This window comes from Papio anubis, chromosome 14 (genome assembly GCF_008728515.1).
Source record: "Papio anubis isolate 15944 chromosome 14, Panubis1.0, whole genome shotgun sequence".
NCBI classification, from domain to species: Eukaryota; Metazoa; Chordata; class Mammalia; order Primates; family Cercopithecidae; genus Papio; species Papio anubis.
The window spans coordinates 71473149-71491382 of record NC_044989.1 but is presented as its reverse complement, the minus strand read 5'-3'; the positions used below and the strand labels follow the sequence as shown (position 1 = coordinate 71491382).

Below are 18234 nucleotides of genomic sequence, written 5' to 3'. Positions count from 1 at the left end.
AAATCAATATGAGAGCCTATTAGACAAAAGGCATTTTTCCCTGGATGGGGAGGTTGAAACAATGAGCACCTGGTGGTCACAGAACACTCTACAGACTACAGTTTACATTCCTGGCTGTATTGAGCTTCTATTGCTTCTAGATTCACTTCTCCATCATACCTGTCCTCTGCAGCTGACTGTGGATAGGGCTCTACAGCCTACATTAAACCTTTGTTCAGATGACATGAGATCATTTCCCAAAGGGGAAGGAAGTAAGGCACAGGCATGAAAATGCTACTGTTTTATGAAATGACAGGGCAATGGGAGAAGGAAATTAAGAGCCCAAAAAGTGAGGACTTCTGCTGTAGACAGCTGCTTGTGAGGGGGTTGGCTGGCTCTGTCCTCTTCTCAGCCTGCAGGCCAGTGCTTGCACACCAGCCCATATGGACAAGCTGGCCTGGCCCTCACACAGGCCTGGGCCATGGCAAGAGCACAGCAGGATCAGCTCAGGCAGTGCCTGAATAGGAAGGGCCTAGGGAGGAGCCAGGTGCTGCTTCACACCAATGGAAACCGGAAGGGCTTTGCAAATAGTCAGGAGTTTGTCTTTTCACACTATGGAACTCTCAAATATCTGTCACCAATGTAAAGAAAGGTTCTCAAGAATTGTATTATAAAACAGAACAATGACACAACATAAGCTTACACATTAATATTTACATTATATTCAAAATATATTACAGTTTTAATTTATGAACAGAAATATCCTGTCTTTTCTTCTTTTTCTTTTCTGCTTTCTTTGCATCATTGATTTGCATTTTTACTTGATCTTGTAATTTAGAAAAGAATGCTTGAGAGGACTTTAAGGCTTTGTCTTTACCTTCATCCTGCAATTAAAAACAACACATGCTTATGCTGTAAAATGTACTTATAAGTGAAAAAAGCCAAAAATAGTACATCACAACAACATATACAACCATAAATATGAAAAAAAAGGACCAGAATTACAGAAAACTAAATCAGTTAGCATGGAGGTATTCCATACTGCTACAACGTTCTTATAATCTAACAGAGAAAGGAGTGAAAGACAAACTGCTGCCAGTACCCAGGTTATTGTGAGGACCCTACATGAAAAACCCCAGAACATTAAAGGTTGCGATTCCAGCCGGTCAGCATCATGCGCCTCCATCCCGCAGGTGGGCTGTCGGCTGGCTCAGACATTCCAGTCACCCAGTGCTTGCTATCCACTTCCCCCACAAAGGTCCCCTTGAGCAATTTTCTTTCCCTTGTCCTTACCTTTATGAAGGAAGCTTTGCCAGTTTTGGTCAGCTGTTTTAACTTCTCCGAAGCTACTGCTTTGCTGTATTTCCCTGCTTGATCTACACTGCTCTTTTCAAGCAGTTTTCTCCGCTTCTCCTTTTCTTTTATTTTCATACGCTTTTGATATTTCTTTTTCCTTCGCTCTCGTTTCTTGTCTGTAGCTGTTTTTTCAGCAGCTGTTTTTATATCTCCAGCTTTATTTTTCTCCTATTAAAAAAAAAAACCACCAACATATTTGTTAATCAAGTTTAACAACTAGGAAACTGGAATGGAAGAAACTGCAGGGTAGCTGGGGAGCAGGCTGTGCGTCTGTGGCCAAGTGCACGAAGACGCAGAGCAATCCCCACCTACATTCCAGTGAGCACTGGTAACTCAGTTCTTTAAAACCTGAAATGCATTCTTTGACAGCACAGACTCTTACAGTGACGGTTCAGTTCCCAAACTAATTCACAAGAAGGCAACATGGAGAGTTGGGTTTTCAACCTATCAGCACAAGAGGAGCCAGCCCTCCACAGCATTTAGATTCCAATGGGCTTCAGGGACATGCCAGAGGCAGCCTCAGCTCTGAGCTGCTAATGACAGCAACTGGACTGAGAACAGAGGGCAGAGACCAAAGAACCGAGGAAGGGAAGGGAAACATCTCTCTAGTGAGGATCAATTTTATCTCTTTTCTCCTCAGCTGCCAGCCTATCCTGCCAGGGCTGTCACCAGCACTGAGGTGGCAGAGGCTCAGACAGAAGGGGTGAGTGTAGGTGTAGCAAATCAAGTGAAGAGGGACAAGGAAGGCCCTGCTGCTAAGCCAGCCAGGAAGATGAGCACCTGGCAGAAACCATTATTACTATGTGAGGCATGAGCTTCAGTGTTCACATGGCAGCGATTGTTGCATTTGATAACCAAATGCTCAATTCTAGATTCGGATTCCATTACTAATTAGCATTACACGAATAAAATAAGGGGGAAATGCTGATACTAAACTATTGCTAGTATATACGCAATGCAAGCAATTTGTTTTAAACTTAGTATCACTGCTAGTATTTGGATTGGATTATAACAAGATATTGATACTAGCTATTTTAAAACTGCTCTTATGGTAACTCTCAAACTGTACCTCATAATAAAGCCACAATATAGGAGACTGGTATTTGAATATTGTAACATTACTAGTTTGCTTATACTTAGAAACTGCCGAGATACACTGGAATAAGAACTACAAATGCAAGACAAATGACATTAAATAAATGGAGTCCGGCTAAAATCAACTAACTTGTAACAGACATTTAAGGTTTCAACACTGGCTTCTTACCTTGATCTCCTCTGGGGCCAGGAGAGCTGCATCGCTAACACTCACTGGGGCTACTTCCTCCATGGTTATGGCTGGCAGATTTGACACAACTTTAATCTCTGGTACAGGCTAGAAAAGAGATAATATATTCAATGGGAAGCCAGAAGGGACTCTCGCACAAAATGTGTGAACTGTGAACCTATTAACTTAAAGTGTAATATATAAAATACTTTATGGAGATTATCTTTTTTTTCACTTGCTTGAAAGTCAGCAAACCTAATGGAGACTATTTAAAACGTTAGATATGGTAACAGCCAAAGTCCTAAGTGGACTGGCATGACGGCAGTGCTGAGGGGCGGCACTGCTTCAGGATCCCAGAGACCTGGGTATTTTAGGGTTTTCCGTCTCAAAACCATTCCAACAGCACGTATTTCTACATTTTTCCATAACATTTCTGCCATCTTCAAACATCAGTTCTTCCATCTCTTCCTCTACTATTCCTATCTACCATGCATGTGGACATTCTCAAACAACCATTAATGCTGTTTGGTAAGATTTGCTGATTTCTATTATCTTGACTCTGCTTACAGAAAAAAACGCTAGCTCTAAGAAGTATATGGAAAAAGATGCAAGGAAAGACGTTTATGGGAACAAGAGTCAAAACCAGACGACTGATAAATTTCCTCATCTTTCAACTACTGAAAACATCTCCATAAACATAAATATGAAATAATACTGAACTATTTTGAAAAACTAAAACAGTATCAGAATAAATCAAAGCTATCAATTACAAAAAGGGGGAAAGGATGCAATGTTAATTGAAGGACCATCTGCTTCAGATTTTTGCCTTTTTTTGAAAGAACTACCCAAGAAATCCAGTAATTAAAACAGGTTTCATACTGATCCTGTGATTAAAATGGTGACTATGTATTGCAATTACATTAGTATTCTTTCTTCCTCATCACCATCCTGTGCATGGAGCTATCTGCTCAAGGAAACTTCACAAAGAACAAAAGCCATAAACATAATAGGATCCTGGATTCTAAGTGAGAGAAAAATGAGAGTGTGAAAGAAATCATTTCTTCTACTGGACCACCATTCAACTGTTACTAAAAACACTGTATTCCATTCTAGCATTTAAAGAGAAATACGGAGAAAAAGAAGACAGTCCAAAAAGCCACAAAAGGCTGGGCACAGTGGCTCACACCTGTAATCCCAGCACTTTGGGAGGCCGAGGCGGGCGGATCATTTGAGGTTAGGAGTTTGAGACCAGCCTGGCCAATATGGTGAAACCCCGTCTCTACTAAAAATACTAAGAAATTAGCTGGGCATGGTGGTACATGCCTGTAGTCCCAGCTACTTGAGAGGCTGAGGCAGGAGAATTGCTTAAACTCAGGAGATAGAGGTTGCAGTGAGCCAAGATTGTGCACTCCAGCCTGGGCAATAGAGTGAGATTGTCTCAAAAAAAAAAAAAGAAAAAAAAGGAAAAAAAAAAAAGCCACAAAAAATGATAGCTGTGATTGGTAAATGGAGTCTACAGAGATGGTGTGTGAAATACCAACCAGAACATGAAAAAAGTAGTATCAAAGAGAACCTACACTAGCAATTCTACATTTCTTATGGGAAAAAAGAAAGGCTTTTCATTTGGGGCACATAGACACAAATACATTCACTTCTCCTTCACTTCCCAATATTCCAAGGAATGTCTAACTGCTTCCCTGCATTAGATCCTAGCTAGTGCAAGGAACAGAGTGGAACAGTAGATGCATTTTGTGCTGCCTGAAGACAAGTAGAGAGCAATGAACAACTAGTGAATGCCTGCAAATGTGCAATACAACTATGAGGAAAAGGAGCCGAGTGGTGAGACATGCAGCAAGGCGGGAAGGACAGTCTACCCTAGGTAGGGAGCCAAGGAACATCTGCAAGGAGGGGAAGGCGTCTAGCCTGGGCAATAAGGAGCCAGCCATGCCAAAAAGGAAGTGCAGCCTACTGGGCCAGGGGGAAGAGCACAGCGAGAAAGCGCAAGGGACTTGGCCTGCTGAAGGAATCAAAAGATTAGTGGGGGTGGGGGTAGCAAGCCAAGAGAGACCAAAGAGGTGGGAAGAGCCAGATTACACAGGTTAAGGCCCAGAAAGGGCCCACATCCTTCACCTCAGTAAGACCTGCTGGACAAGAGGAGTTGAGAAATTCCACTCATCTCTTCACCTGTTTATTTCACACAACCCAGAGTAGGGACTTTGGGAATCTAAAGATGGCTCCTGCCATCAAAAACTTACTAGCATGTAATTACAACTGGATTAAAAGCATACATATACACCAAAAAAACAAACAAAACAGGTAAAAAAGCTTATTGTCTGAGAAGACAAAATATCTGCATGGGAAAAAATCACCTAGCCATCAACTAATAAGAAAGGATCTTGGAGATTAGCTCTTCTGTACAGATGAAACGTGAAGTGATTGCCTGTATCATAAAGCCAGTTAGGAGCAGAACTCAACTCAGGTTCTGACTTCTAAACTAGTCCTTAATTCATGACATTCCATTTCAGACAACAACACAGGCACCAAAGGGCAACATGTGAACAAGTACCAAAGGATGGTACAAGCATGTTTTATGGGTTCACAGAAGCTGGTGAGTAGATGAGGCTCCAAGGAGTAGACAGGTAGAGCCAAGTCTGGGTGACAGACAGACAGGGGAGGAGCATTTGAGAGGGTTGGGCCTGGTGAGGGAACATCATGCAGCGGAGACAGCATGGGCCCAGAGTTAGTTCTCACCCTCCCACCTCCTAAACCTTGGTTTTCTCCCCTGAGAAATGGAAACTATAGTACCTGCCTCAGTGTTGTGTGCATTAAGTGTTAATGTATGTAAAGACACATACATATTATTAATGTATGTAATATGACACATAGCAGATACTCCATAAATGCTGGGTATAGATATCCATACATCTCCAAACCCATTATACAATGAAAATGCAACAAGACTGAGAGGGTAGAGAAGGGAGGAGCCCCTGTGGCTATGGCTGAGGGTCTTTTAAAGTGTGAGGTAAGTTAAAATAGTAAGAGGCAGTAGTAGTGGGATGCCTGACCATGCCAGCCCCAGCTGGCAGGGGCTCACTGAAGATCTGGGTAGAGCCAGAACTGTCATGGAACCAGAACTGAGCCTTCCTCATGGAGACCCTGCCTGGAATTTACAGGAAATTACTACAAGTTTGTATCCTGAAACAAAATAAAGAGCTAGTCTCACAAAGGATCAAAGCTATGAAGGTCACCCTGCTCTAGCTACACACTGAACTGTTAACACACTTACCGGTTTAGGGATAAAGTGGAAGTTTGAGAGGGCATCCAATTTTAAGAAGAGGGAATCCATCATCTTCTGAATTTCTACATGCTCTGGATTTTCTTCTTCTGCTGTTTTTTGCTTGGGAAATAAGTTCAACAATGTCAAACTAAGAGACTTGATATGTATCACAGGACAAAACACTAAAGGTCAATGAGGGTATTCCCAACTTCTCATCACCAAAGCTTCAGCTACAAGGAAACATTCCAAAAGCAAAATTAAAACCATGAGGGTTCCAGCACCTTCCAGAGATGTGATGTGCATTTTAGGAGCTACAGTAACCATTACCTCTAATATTCAGAACTTAAAAATTTAACAACCTTGGTATTTACTTCTGTCAAAAATTAAGCTATTCCTCCTAAGATAGCTACAGTTTTTTTTGTTTTTTTTTTTTTTTAAAGAAAATAGCAAGTGATAACAAGTGTTGGCAAGGATGAAGAAACTGGAACCCTTGTGCATTATTGATAGGTAGGAATGTAAAATCATGCGGTCACAGTGGCAACAAGCTTGGCAGGTCTTCAAAAAGCTACACAGAGAATTACCATCTGACCCAGCAATGCCACTCCTGGGTGTACAACCAAGAGAATTAAAAACAGATACTCAAACAAATACATGTACATGGCACTATTAACAGTCAATAGATGGAAACAGCCTAAATGTCCATCAGTGGATGAGCAGATAAACTGTGGTACACACACATAATGGAATACTGTGCAACCATAAAAAAGAAATGAAGCACTGACAAATGCCAGTCTTGAAAACACGACGCTCAATGAGTTGTCAGAAATGGAAGGCCACATATGGTATGGTTCCAAAATAGGCAAATCCACAGAGATAGAATGCAGACTGGGGTTTGTTGGGGCTGGGACAAGTGAGGAAAGGGTAGCAACTGCTTAATGCATATAGGGCTTTATTGTGGGCTGATAAAAATGTTTTAGAACGAGATACAGTTAGTAGTTACATAACACTGTCCTAAATGCTCCAAATTTGTTCACTTAAGTGGTTAATTTTATGTTATATAAATCTCACATCAATTAAAAAGAAAAAAAAAGGCCCAGCACAGTGGCTGGCTGGGCACAGTGGCTCATGTCTGTAATCTCAGCACTTTGGGAGGCTGAGGCGGGCAGATCATGAGGTCAGGAGATCGAGACCATCCTGGCCAACATAATGAAACCCCGTCTCTACTAAAATACAAAAAAATAGCCAGGCTTGGTGGTGTGCACCTGTAATCCCAGTTACTCAGGAGGCTGAGGCAGGGGAATCGCTTGGACCTGAGAGGCAGAGGTTGCAGTGAGCCTAGATCGCGCCACTGTACTCCAGCCTGGTGACAGAGCAAGAAAAAAAAAAAAAAGAAAAAAGAAAAAAAAGAAGTGTTAATATAGACTTCATAAAATTATCCAAATATCCATTTGGATGATAGGGACTTTTTTTTCTTTTATTTACATGTAATGTGTTAAAGATTTATTCTGACAAATCACATTGAAAAAACTGACAGCAATGTTAATTTTATTGAAGAGAAAAAGTAAATTTCATGCTTCTCTCTCTGTCCCCTTTGGCCCCAAATGCTTATTCTAAATGCCTAAGAGGGCTTTTTGTTTTTTGTTATTAAGACCCAAAAAAAAAAAAAAAAAAAAAAAAAAACAAACCAGCAGAACTAGGAAAAGATAGGCTCTTTGCCTCCTGATCCTGATGACAAAGACGCATCCAGGTCTGGTTCCAATGTCCATCATCAGCACCCACCTTCCAGCCATGGTCAGGCATCACGCTACTATCGCTTCTTACTATTGTAACTTACCTCACACTTTAAAAAATCCTAAACATGTCCTTTCACCTCATTCTAGGTAACAATAGCTGTAAAATCAAATATGTAGCTGTATATTTGCTATATAGCATTTTTCTGAGCCACTTTATATACACAACTGTAAGTAAAAGCTCCTACATGTGCTGTTTACCATCATTTCACTTCCAGAATTAGCCTAGCTCCTAGAACTCCAAGTCCATCCTCAAAAACTTCTGAACTGGCTGTTGACTTCTAAGAGAGAAACGAAACTAACATTTAGAGCTAGCATAAACTATTGCATTACATATATAATTTTTAACTCTCGTGGTCACCAAATACTTTCTGTATCTACTGAATCTCCTCAAAGATTCAAATGAAACTGTACACATCCTCCTTCAGCTACCACCTTGGATTGCAAAGCAGGCAGGAAGAATTTTAATTCAAATCTTCTCAGTTCTTCAATTTTACAGTGGCATCAGGGCAATTTGCTGTTGCTAACTGAAGGGCATTCATTAACAAAATCTGTTGGGAATCATAAATGGCTTTTGCAGGAAAAAAAATGCCATCTGATCCCTAAGTACATATTAACCACATTCCCACTAAATCAAATGTGAAGGAATAATTCGATCATTATATCAGCATACAATATTCCTAGGAATATGACCTTGTCCTATTATTTAACCAGAGATTTCTTTTCTTTTTTTTTTTGAGATGGAGTCTCGCTCTGTCGCCCAGGCTGGAGAGCAATGATGCGATCTCGGCTCACTGCAACCTCCACTTCCCTAGTTCAAGCAATTCTCCTGCCTCAGCTTCCCAAGTAACTGGGATTACAGGCACACGCCACCACACCTGTCTAATTTTTTCATATTTTCAGCAGAGATGGGGTTTCACCATGTTGGCCAGACAGGTCTCAAACTCCTGACCTCAAGCAATCCGCCCGCCTCAGCCTCCCAAAGTGCTGGGATTATAGGTACGTGTCGCTACACTCAGCCCAGAGATTTTAGTTAAGTGAAAGAAAAAATAGACCTAAAAATCAGAATGAATTTATAATCATGTAAAATATGTCAGTTACTTCAAAATATCAATGAGAAATGGTTTTAAAGTTGTAGCACCACCATAATAATTGCTGGAAAGCTAATAATTAGTTGTAAAAGTATCAGGTGACCAAAGCCTAATTGCAAAGCAACCCCTGCAACCCCTCACATAAAGCGGGAATATTAGAACCCTTCTATTCCTAGCATGCTCTGTCTTATACTTAAATGATGTAGCTGAAGAGCTCAAGATTTCCATTTCATGTTTTCAACAGTCACAAAAAGCCTAGATCTCTACTTCTATTTCTTTAATAACGGTTTTGCCTTACAGGCTTCCTCACCTGGTTGAGTTTGATGTACTCCTGTTCATAAATTTCAGCAAGGCTCAATTTACTCTTCTCATGGTCTAAGGTTAAACGCTTTTTATATTCATATGCATCCTCTTTAGGTTTTTCTTTACGTACTACATCATCCCAAGCCTGAAACATAAAGGGCAGGTAGAACATAACAAAACCTACAATTTATTTCTAGGTTCACTTAAGAATCTTCCTCTGGAATATTGTTATAATAAATATTATCAATATATTAATAAATTATCATTATATATTAATAAATTATTGTAAATATATGTTATATTTATTACTACTCATTATTCCAGAGTAAGCAAATTATAGCAAAAAGAAAATTTTCAACTTCTGAAATAACTATTCAAGTCACAAAGAATAAACATTTGGAAAGCAAAGGAGGCAATACTCAAATATCTTTTTCTGTTTTTTGTTTTAAATGAGCCTTCCTCGTTACCAACTTTAATTCCACATTTCCCCAACACAGTTTGTTTAAAAGTCAAGCCTTGAGTTAGTTTATCACATTTCATTTCAAATTTTAAGATGTTCTGCACATGATACTCACCCTTCAAACTCTATTTTAGACCTACAAGTGTAGGCAAACATTATACACATGTTATAAAGCCATTTCTTACTATACATGCCATATATCTAAGATTTATTCTAAGTTTACAAAATCAGATCAATTCTTTAACAAAAACCACTAGGTTTTTAACATTTGAAAAAAATATGCCATTGAGAAATGGTTTTAAATTGTAGTACTACCACAAATGTTAGGGTTTGAACGTCCCCTCCAAAATTCATTTTGAAACTTAATCCCTGATGTGGCAAAACTGAGATGTGGGGCCTTCTAGGACATGACTGGATCACCAGGGTTCTGCCCTCATGAATGGTAGTTGCATTTATGGATTAATGGGTTATCATTGGTGGGGGAATGGTGGCTCTTAAGAAGAGCAAGAGACACCTGAGCCAGCATCTTAGCATGCTCAGCCCTTTCACCATGTGATGCCCTGCACCACCTTGGGACTCTGCAGAATCCCCTCTGATAAGAAGGCTCCTCCACCTTGGACTCCTCGGCCTCCACAACTGTATTCTTTTTCTTTATAAGTCACCCAGTTTCAGATATTCTGTTATAAGCAACAGGAAAAAGACTAAGACATATATACTGAGTAATTTGCCACACCAGATACTGTGCCTAAGCCAAGGGTTCTGGGTGCAACCACCACAGGTCAGCCACCAGCTTCATTAAGCACCGCCCAAAAGGTCAGCAAGACTAATGGCTTCTGGCTCCTCTCAGGCACAATACTCGTCTTTCCTAGGTACTACTAAAGAGCAGCACCTCACACAACAAAAGCTGACTAGGTAGCCTAGATTTAAGGTTTGTGAACACTAAGTGAAAATAAAAAGCAATAGTCCCACTCTCAAAGTACTCTCACATTATTCCTAAAAATTTCAGTGACATTTCAATTAAGTTAAATTTAATTCTTACTGACCTGATCTCTTATCCTCTGTTTAATGATATCTTCCAGTTGAAGGGTGGTTTCCTCTGTAATCACAGGTGCTAAAGGAAATACAACATTTATTCATTAGGTAGATATCCACTAGACCACTGATTCTCACATTGCAGTCCTTGGATCCACAGCGTCAGCAACACGTGGGAACTTGTTAGAAATGCAAATTTCTGGGCCACCCCCATACCTCCTGAATCAGAAAGTGGGGAAGAGGGACAGCTATCTGTGCTTTAATAAGCCTTGTGATGCTCCCTGAAGTTTGAAAACCACAAAACTAGGATACATATGGTAATAAGTGCTAATACTTTATCCAAGGTACCCAAGGACTCTTCCCCTCTTTTCCATTCTCTCTTCCATTGAAATAAAATGAAAACTCATTTTGACTTAATGGGTACAAGAAAGAAGGCAATGAGATGACCACGGTTTCAGGTTGGAGTTCAAAATTTAATCAGTGGACCATGACAGGATGCAAGCCTTTGAAACAGATTACTGCAAAAAACTTGATTATAAACTATATATTAGGTATCATCAGTGTACTGATGTTAAATTTTTGGGGTGGATTAATGGTATTGTGATTATATAGGAGAATGTCCTAGTTCTTAGAAGATACCTGCAAAAGCACTTAAAAGTGAAGTGCCATGAGACTGGCAACTTACTTAAAAAAGGGGCACATATACATTCTTACATATGCTGAGGAGAGAAAGTAGATACGACAAAATGGTAACTGGTGAATCCAGTTGAATAGCATATAGATGTTCACTGTAATATTTTTTCAACTTTTCTGTGTTTGTAAGTTGTTTTTTTCTTTTTTGATGGAGTGTTGCTCTATCGTCCAGGCTGGAGTACATCGGCATGACCTTGACTCACTGCAACCTCCCCTTTCTGGGTTCAAGGGATTCTCCTGCCTCAGCCTCCCGAGTAGATGGGATTACAGGCACCTGCCACCATACCCAGCTGATTTTTGTATTTGTAGTAGAGATGGGGTTTCACCATGTTGGCTACGCTGGTCTCAAACTCCTGACCTCAGGTGATCTGTCTGCCTCAGTTTCCCAAAGTGCTGGGATTACAGGCGAGAGCCACCGTGCCAAGCCATGTGTTTACAAATTTTTAAAATAAAAAGTTGAGGGAAAAGAAACATCACCCCAAATCTTTGTATGAAATGGAACCATGGAAAAAGCACAGACATGACCACTTTACAGAAGAGGGCCCCATACCCATCCGGACAGCATGGTCAAAGTGCAGGGTCTCCTCCAAGAGGCTGTTCTCTGGCCTCTTCTGTGCTGTCACTTCCCCCTGAAGCTGCCACGGCTTTTTTTCTAACAACTCTTTTTCTAAAGATGCAATTTTTTCATTCATCTAAGAAAGACACAAAATAATTAGTATACATTTAGAAAATAAAATTACACTTATATTTGTGTAAAAGTAAAAAATACTTTAAAAAGTGGGAAAGCAAGAAATGTACTGTTCTACAATTCCGTTCTTGCCATCTTTTTATTTTGTCAATGACTTCCTATTTCTGCTGCCTATGGTGGGGTGAGCTGTAAACAATTTCTTTTCCTCACTGATTTAAAATGCCATGTTTATAATATACTAAACTCCCCAGACGCATTTGGGTCTGTTTCTGGGCTCTATTTTATTCAAGTGATCTATCTATTCGCAAGTGAAGTAATTCTTTGATTAGAATATTAGTATCTGGGGCCGGGCGCGGTGGCTCAAGCCTGTAATCCCAGCACTTTGGAGGCGAGGCAGGCGGATCCACGAGGTCAGGAGATGAGACCATCCCGGCTAACCACGGTGAAACCCGTCTCTACTAAAAAATACAAAAACTAGCGGGTGAGGTGGTGGGCACCTGTGAGTCCCAGCACTTGGGAGGCTGAGAGGCAGGAGAATGGTGTGAACCAGGGCTGAGCTTACGTGAGCTGAGATCCGGCCACTGCACCTCAGCCTGGGCTGACACAGTAAGACTCCGTCTCAAAAAAAGAATATTAGTATCTGATGGAGTCTGACTCTTTTGACTCCAAACTCAAATTCTTATTCTAACTCCTTTTTTTATATTTTTTTGAGGCAGAGTCTCACCCTGTCGCCTAGGCTGGAGTGCAGTGGTGTTATCTCAGCTCACTGCAACCTCCATCTCCTGAGCAATTCTCCTGCCTCAGCCTCCTGAGTAGCTGGGATTACAGGCGTGTGCCACCATGCCCAGCTAATTTTTGTATTTTTTAGTAGAGATGGAGTTTCACCAAGTGCTGGGATTATAGGCGTGAGCCACCACGCCGGGTCATTATCTCTAACTTCTAAAAGACAACAATGATGACTTCAGTGTATAAAATGCCAGCCTTTTCAGCTATCTTACAGAATTCTCTTATTTTCCTAATATCAATTCAGTTTATCCATTCAGTTTCCTCTCCAAATATTAACGCATTCATTTTTCACTTCTAGTGGAATATAATTACATCTGCAGGATTCCTAATCTTTTTTTTTTTTTTTTTTTTTTTGGAGACAGTCTCACTTGGTTGCCTAGGCTGGAGAGCAGTTGCGTGATCTCAGCTCACTGCAACCTCCACCTCCCAGGCTCAAGCAATCCTCTCTCCTCAGACTCCCAAATAACTGGGACCACAGGCATGTGCAACCACGCCTGACTAATTTTCGTATTTTTGGTAGACACGAGGTCTTACCATGTTGCCCAGGCTGGTCTCGAACTCCTGAGCTCAAGCAATCCTCCTACCTTGGTCTCCCAAAGTGCTGGGATTATAGGCATGAGCCACCACCCCTGGCAGTTTTCCTAATCTCTTATCCTTATCTTTTGTAGTTACGCTGGCTTATGAGTCTAAAAGAATGTTAATCAACAGTGGTAACTGTAATACTGGACATCTTATCTCATTCCTAATCTTAAAGGGATGCTTCTAGAATTTCACCCATCATGCATGATGGCATAGATATATTTGTATTCCACTAGGAGTGAAAAAAAAATTAGAAATGAATATTGAATTTTATCAAATGTTTTTCTGACATATGGAGGTGACCATATGTTTTTTTCTCCTTAATGTCTTGCAGTCAGGAATCATACTAGATTTTCTAATACTGATTCAAGAGAATAAGGTTCATGCAGTTGTGTGGCATAATTCTTCCACCGTGCTGCAGGATTTTTACAACCCCGTTTGTGAATTTGTGTGTGTGTGTGTGTGTGTGTGCGCGCGCGTGCGTTTTAATGCTACCTTTGTCAGGTTTGGGTTTTCATGTTCTAACAGTTTCAAAAAAAAAAAGTTTGAAAGTTCTACTTTATTCTTTATATGTGGAAACTGAAATAAATTATTTGTGATTTACTGAAACTTAACTTGAAGGTCTGATGTAATTTCACAATAAAACCAAACCTTTCTTTCTTTATGTGTTGGGGGAGGGTGGGAGGAGTGGGGTGGAAGGACACTAACTCATTGATATTTTATAATGGTGCTTTTTTTACCTTAGAATTTCTCTATCTTCTGGGGACAATCTGACAACCACGGATTTAATTCAGATTCTCAAATTTTAAAAACAATTCTTTTGATATTCTTGGTATCTTTTATTATCTGCCTATTCTCATTTTTTTTTTTTTTTTTTTAACACAGTCTCTAGCTCTGTTGCCCAGGCTGGAGTGCTGTGGTGCAATCATATCTCGACTGCAGCCTTGAACTGCTGGACTCCAGAGATCCTCCCCCATCTGCCTCTCGAGTAGCAAATACTATAGGCGCACACTACCATGCCCAGCTGATTTTTTTAACTTTTAGTGGAGATGGGCTTTTGACCCGTTGCCCAGGTTGGCCTCGAATTCCTGGGCTCTAAACAATCCTCCCTCCTCAGCCTCCCAAAGTGCAGGTGTGAGCCACTGTGCCTAGCCCTATTCTCATTTTTATTGTGATAAAAATTTTAAGATAAATAAATGATAGAGCCAAATTATTAGACCCAGACTACATCTACAAAAATTAAATGAAATTTCACTTGTCTGAAATCATGACACAAAGAAACAATTTTTACCAACTTTGAAGATATGTTTGCAATGGCATAAATTAAAATTATGGCTATTCAGCACTCACAAAAATCTGCAGAGTACCTTAAAGACACAGGTGGTGTCGGCCGGGCGCAGTGGCTCACACCTGTAATCCCAGCACTTTGGGAGGCCGAGGCGGGTGGATCACCCGAGGTCAGGAGTTTCAGTCCAGCCTGGCCAACATGGTGAAACCCTGTCTCTACTAAAAATACAAAAAATTAGCTGGGCGTGGTGTAATCCCAACTACTCAGGAAGCTGAGGCAGGAGAATTGTTTGAACCTGAAAGGTAGAGGTTGCAGTGAGCTAAGATCACACCACTGCACTCCAGCCTGGGTGACAAGAGTGAAACTCCATCTCAAAAAAAAAAAAAAAAAAAGGACATACACGGTATCCTCCAAAGCAGTCAAAACAGTTAAGAGGCTCACAGGACAGCTTTATCAGGAGAGACATGCTATATATATAAAGACATTAGGGACAAAGGAAAAAACAACTATCTTTAAAAATTTTTTTTATTTTTGAGTCAGAGTCGCACTCTGCCACCCAGGCTGGAATCCAGTGACACCATCTCGGCTCACTGCAACCTCCGCCTCCTGGGTTCAAGGGATTCTCCTGCCTCAGCCTCCCGAGTAGCTGGGATTACAGGTGCCCGCCACCATGCCTATTTTTTTTTTTTTTTTTTTTTAGTAGAGATGAGGTTTTACCATGTTAGCTAGGCTGGTCTCGAACTCCTGAACTGAAGTGATCCACCTGCCTCAGCCTCCCAAAGTGCTGGGATTACAGGTGTGAGCCATTGCGCCCAGCAGAAGCAACTATTTTACTCACAGGCCCCAAATTGAAATGCAGGCACTGACTTTTGCTCATCAGATGCTTTCCATATGGGAATATTTTTGGTTTTTTGTTTGTTTTAAGACAAGGTCTTGCTCTGCCGCCCAGTCTAGAGAGCAGTGATGCAATCATAGCTCACCACAGCATCAACCTCCTAGGCTCAAGTGATCCTCCCGCCTCAGCCACCAGAGTAGTTGGACTATAGGTACACATCACTATGCCCAGATAATTTTTGTATTTTTGGTAGAGACAAGGTCTCACTATGTTGCCTACGCTGGTTCTGAACTCCTGAGCTCAAGCGATCCTCTTGCTTCGGACTGCCAAAGTGCTAGGATTACAGGCGTGAGCCACTGCACCTGGCCAAGATATCTGTTTTCAAAGGATGGTTAATAGTTTTCAAAGGATGGTTAATGTCAAGTATATTAAAAATTCCATAAATTACTAATTACCTTTTCCTGCCTTTTTTCAAAAGAGGATTTAACTTCATCAGAATTTTTCTTTACATTTAAAACACCTGTATCTTCAGTTTCCTCGTCATCTGGTAAAGCAAAGGTCACTCTTTTCAAGCTTTCTTTATGTTGTTTATCGTCTTCATTTTCTTCAAGGTCATCATCTTCATCCCTACAATACCAAAACTCTTACAAAAAAAAATATGCTACTTTCCATTAGAAAAACAAAAGGAAACAAATTTTCCCTTAATAAAGTTCTTCTTTTATATACCTAATGCAACCAAATACTCAGAACTTCCAAAATCATTCAGTTATTAAGGAACAAAAGGTATTATTTAGGTAAAATGCTATGTAAGAAACAGAACAGGGAGGCCGAGACGGGCAGATCACGAGGTCAGGAGATCGAGACCATCCTGGCCAACACAGTGAAACCCCGTCTCTACTAAAACTATAAAAAAAAAAAATTAGCCAGGCGTGATGGCGGGCGTCTGTAGTCCCAGCTACACGGGAGGCTGAGGCAGGAGAATGGTGTGAACCCGGGAGGCGGAGCTTGCAGTGAGTGGAGATTGCGCCACTGCACTCCAGCCTGGGTGACAGAGCAAGACTCCGTCTCAAAAAAAAAAAAAAGAAACAGAACAAAAAGTGTCCAACATATATAAAATATTAATCAATCTACAATACAAATCTCTTATCTCACAAAAATAACAGGATTTTATTGACACAAAACCAAATCAAAGTTCCTGGTAAGGAAGGTTTGATTGCTACTACCAGTGATATTTTTCTTCATTAAGTGATATCTAATGTCCCTTTACATTCAGAGACTTTCCTCTGGCTATCTTGAGAATATCTGATATTAGAGAATCCAATTTCTTAAGACAGACACATTTGATAACTACGAGTACACATACATGATTGGGCAATTCCAGCCTACAATATAAAGGATGGTTCAAAATACTCACGTTTCTGAAATATTTAGTTCTTCTGCTTCCTCTTCAGCAATGTCATCATCATCTTTGTTTGAATCCAGCTCATCATCATGAACACTTGTTGTGTCTTCATCACTTTCAACTGGATCAAAAAAATCTTTGTATTTCAGATTTCTGGAACTTTTACCTGACTAAAAAGATTTTAAAAACTATTAATTAGGAATAGAAAAATATATTAACACATGCACATAGATTTGTATGTATATATTACTTTCTGACTTAATAACACTATGAGCTAATAACTAATAACTAAACGAATAACTAAATAGTGATTAGATGAAAATGGCAACTAATAACACTACCACAAAACTATAAGACCAACTGGAACATAAATTGAACGGAAGAAGATTCATTTGTAACTGATAAGATAGAGCACAATATTTCTTATCACTAAAACTTCTAACTACAATTCAATCTCCCCTAGAAAAAGAGAACGAAAGCTAATTTGAGGAGGAAAGTGTTCTCTCCTCTCTCAAAACTTTACCTTAAGTTTCTTACTTCCAAACAGTCCCCCTTCATCTTCATCAGAATCAATATCTTCAAAAAAATCAATATCTTCCTCCTCATCATCATTATCATCTTTTCGTTCCTCTTCTTTTTCTATGTTTTCTAAATAGGCCTCCATTTCGGAGAGTTTGAAGAATTTATCATCTACTACGGACTTTTCTCTAGGTTTTCCATGTCCTTTGTGTTGCACCTTGCTCTGCTGTTCCAATTTGCTGATATCAAAGTCAAGGTCAGAATCCTCATCACTGAAAACTGGGCTTTTCCTCAGACCAGATTTGCTCGAGTTTTTAGTTCTCTCACCCACTTCAGGATCATCATCACCCATGTCTGACACTTCTTCCTCCTCTTCTAAATCTTCTAGGTCCTCCTGGTCATCAGCCTCTATCTCTGAACCATCCTCTTCATGTTCCTGTTCTTCACTCTCTGGGAGAAGACTGATGTCTTCATCATTAATTGTTTCACTAACTGCATTCTGAAAGTATTGTAAAATTGGTTCATTTTGCAATTCCAGTTGTTGCCAAATCTGCTCATCATCAAAATTTTCTATCACAAGTTTTTGCAAGCGGCTTCCATGGATCCTACCATTCTCTAATATTTTATTAAAGTCATAAAGCACTTTTGTTAAAGAAGTGAACTTTGATGCCAATCCATCTTGAATCCTATTGGGAGGAATTGAGATTTAGAATTATAGGTAATAATTTCACAGCACTCTTAATAAAATTTAAAAACCCAACTCTTTTGTAAAATCAAATTTGAATGAAGTGTAAGTATAGATTCTGGCCCCCAACAACATATAAGCTGATGACCTACATTGATATATAAAACCTGTCAACCAAGTATCTGTGAATCAGCTGTATAGATTTTA

At 40.0% G+C, this 18234-nt stretch overlaps 1 protein-coding gene across 2 annotated transcripts in view; it reads right to left on the bottom strand.

Moving 5' to 3' along the window:
- Positions 1-622: 622 nt before the first annotated feature.
- MPHOSPH10 (M-phase phosphoprotein 10) overlaps positions 623-18234 on the bottom strand; it is a 20418-nt gene continuing 2806 nt past the window's right edge. For both annotated transcript variants that reach the window (XM_021924933.2, XM_003908796.4), the window contains exons 2-11: positions 17347-18028; positions 16836-16993; positions 15877-16048; positions 11796-11937; positions 10564-10631; positions 9068-9205; positions 5886-5996; positions 2600-2707; positions 1273-1503; positions 623-863 (exon numbers count right to left, since the gene is read on the bottom strand). In XM_021924933.2, the coding sequence (XP_021780625.2) occupies positions 714-863; positions 1273-1503; positions 2600-2707; positions 5886-5996; positions 9068-9205; positions 10564-10631; positions 11796-11937; positions 15877-16048; positions 16836-16993; positions 17347-17694 (1626 nt within the window). In that variant the 5' untranslated portion in view covers positions 17695-18028 and the 3' untranslated portion in view covers positions 623-713. The remainder of the gene's footprint in view (positions 864-1272; positions 1504-2599; positions 2708-5885; positions 5997-9067; positions 9206-10563; positions 10632-11795; positions 11938-15876; positions 16049-16835; positions 16994-17346; positions 18029-18234) is intronic.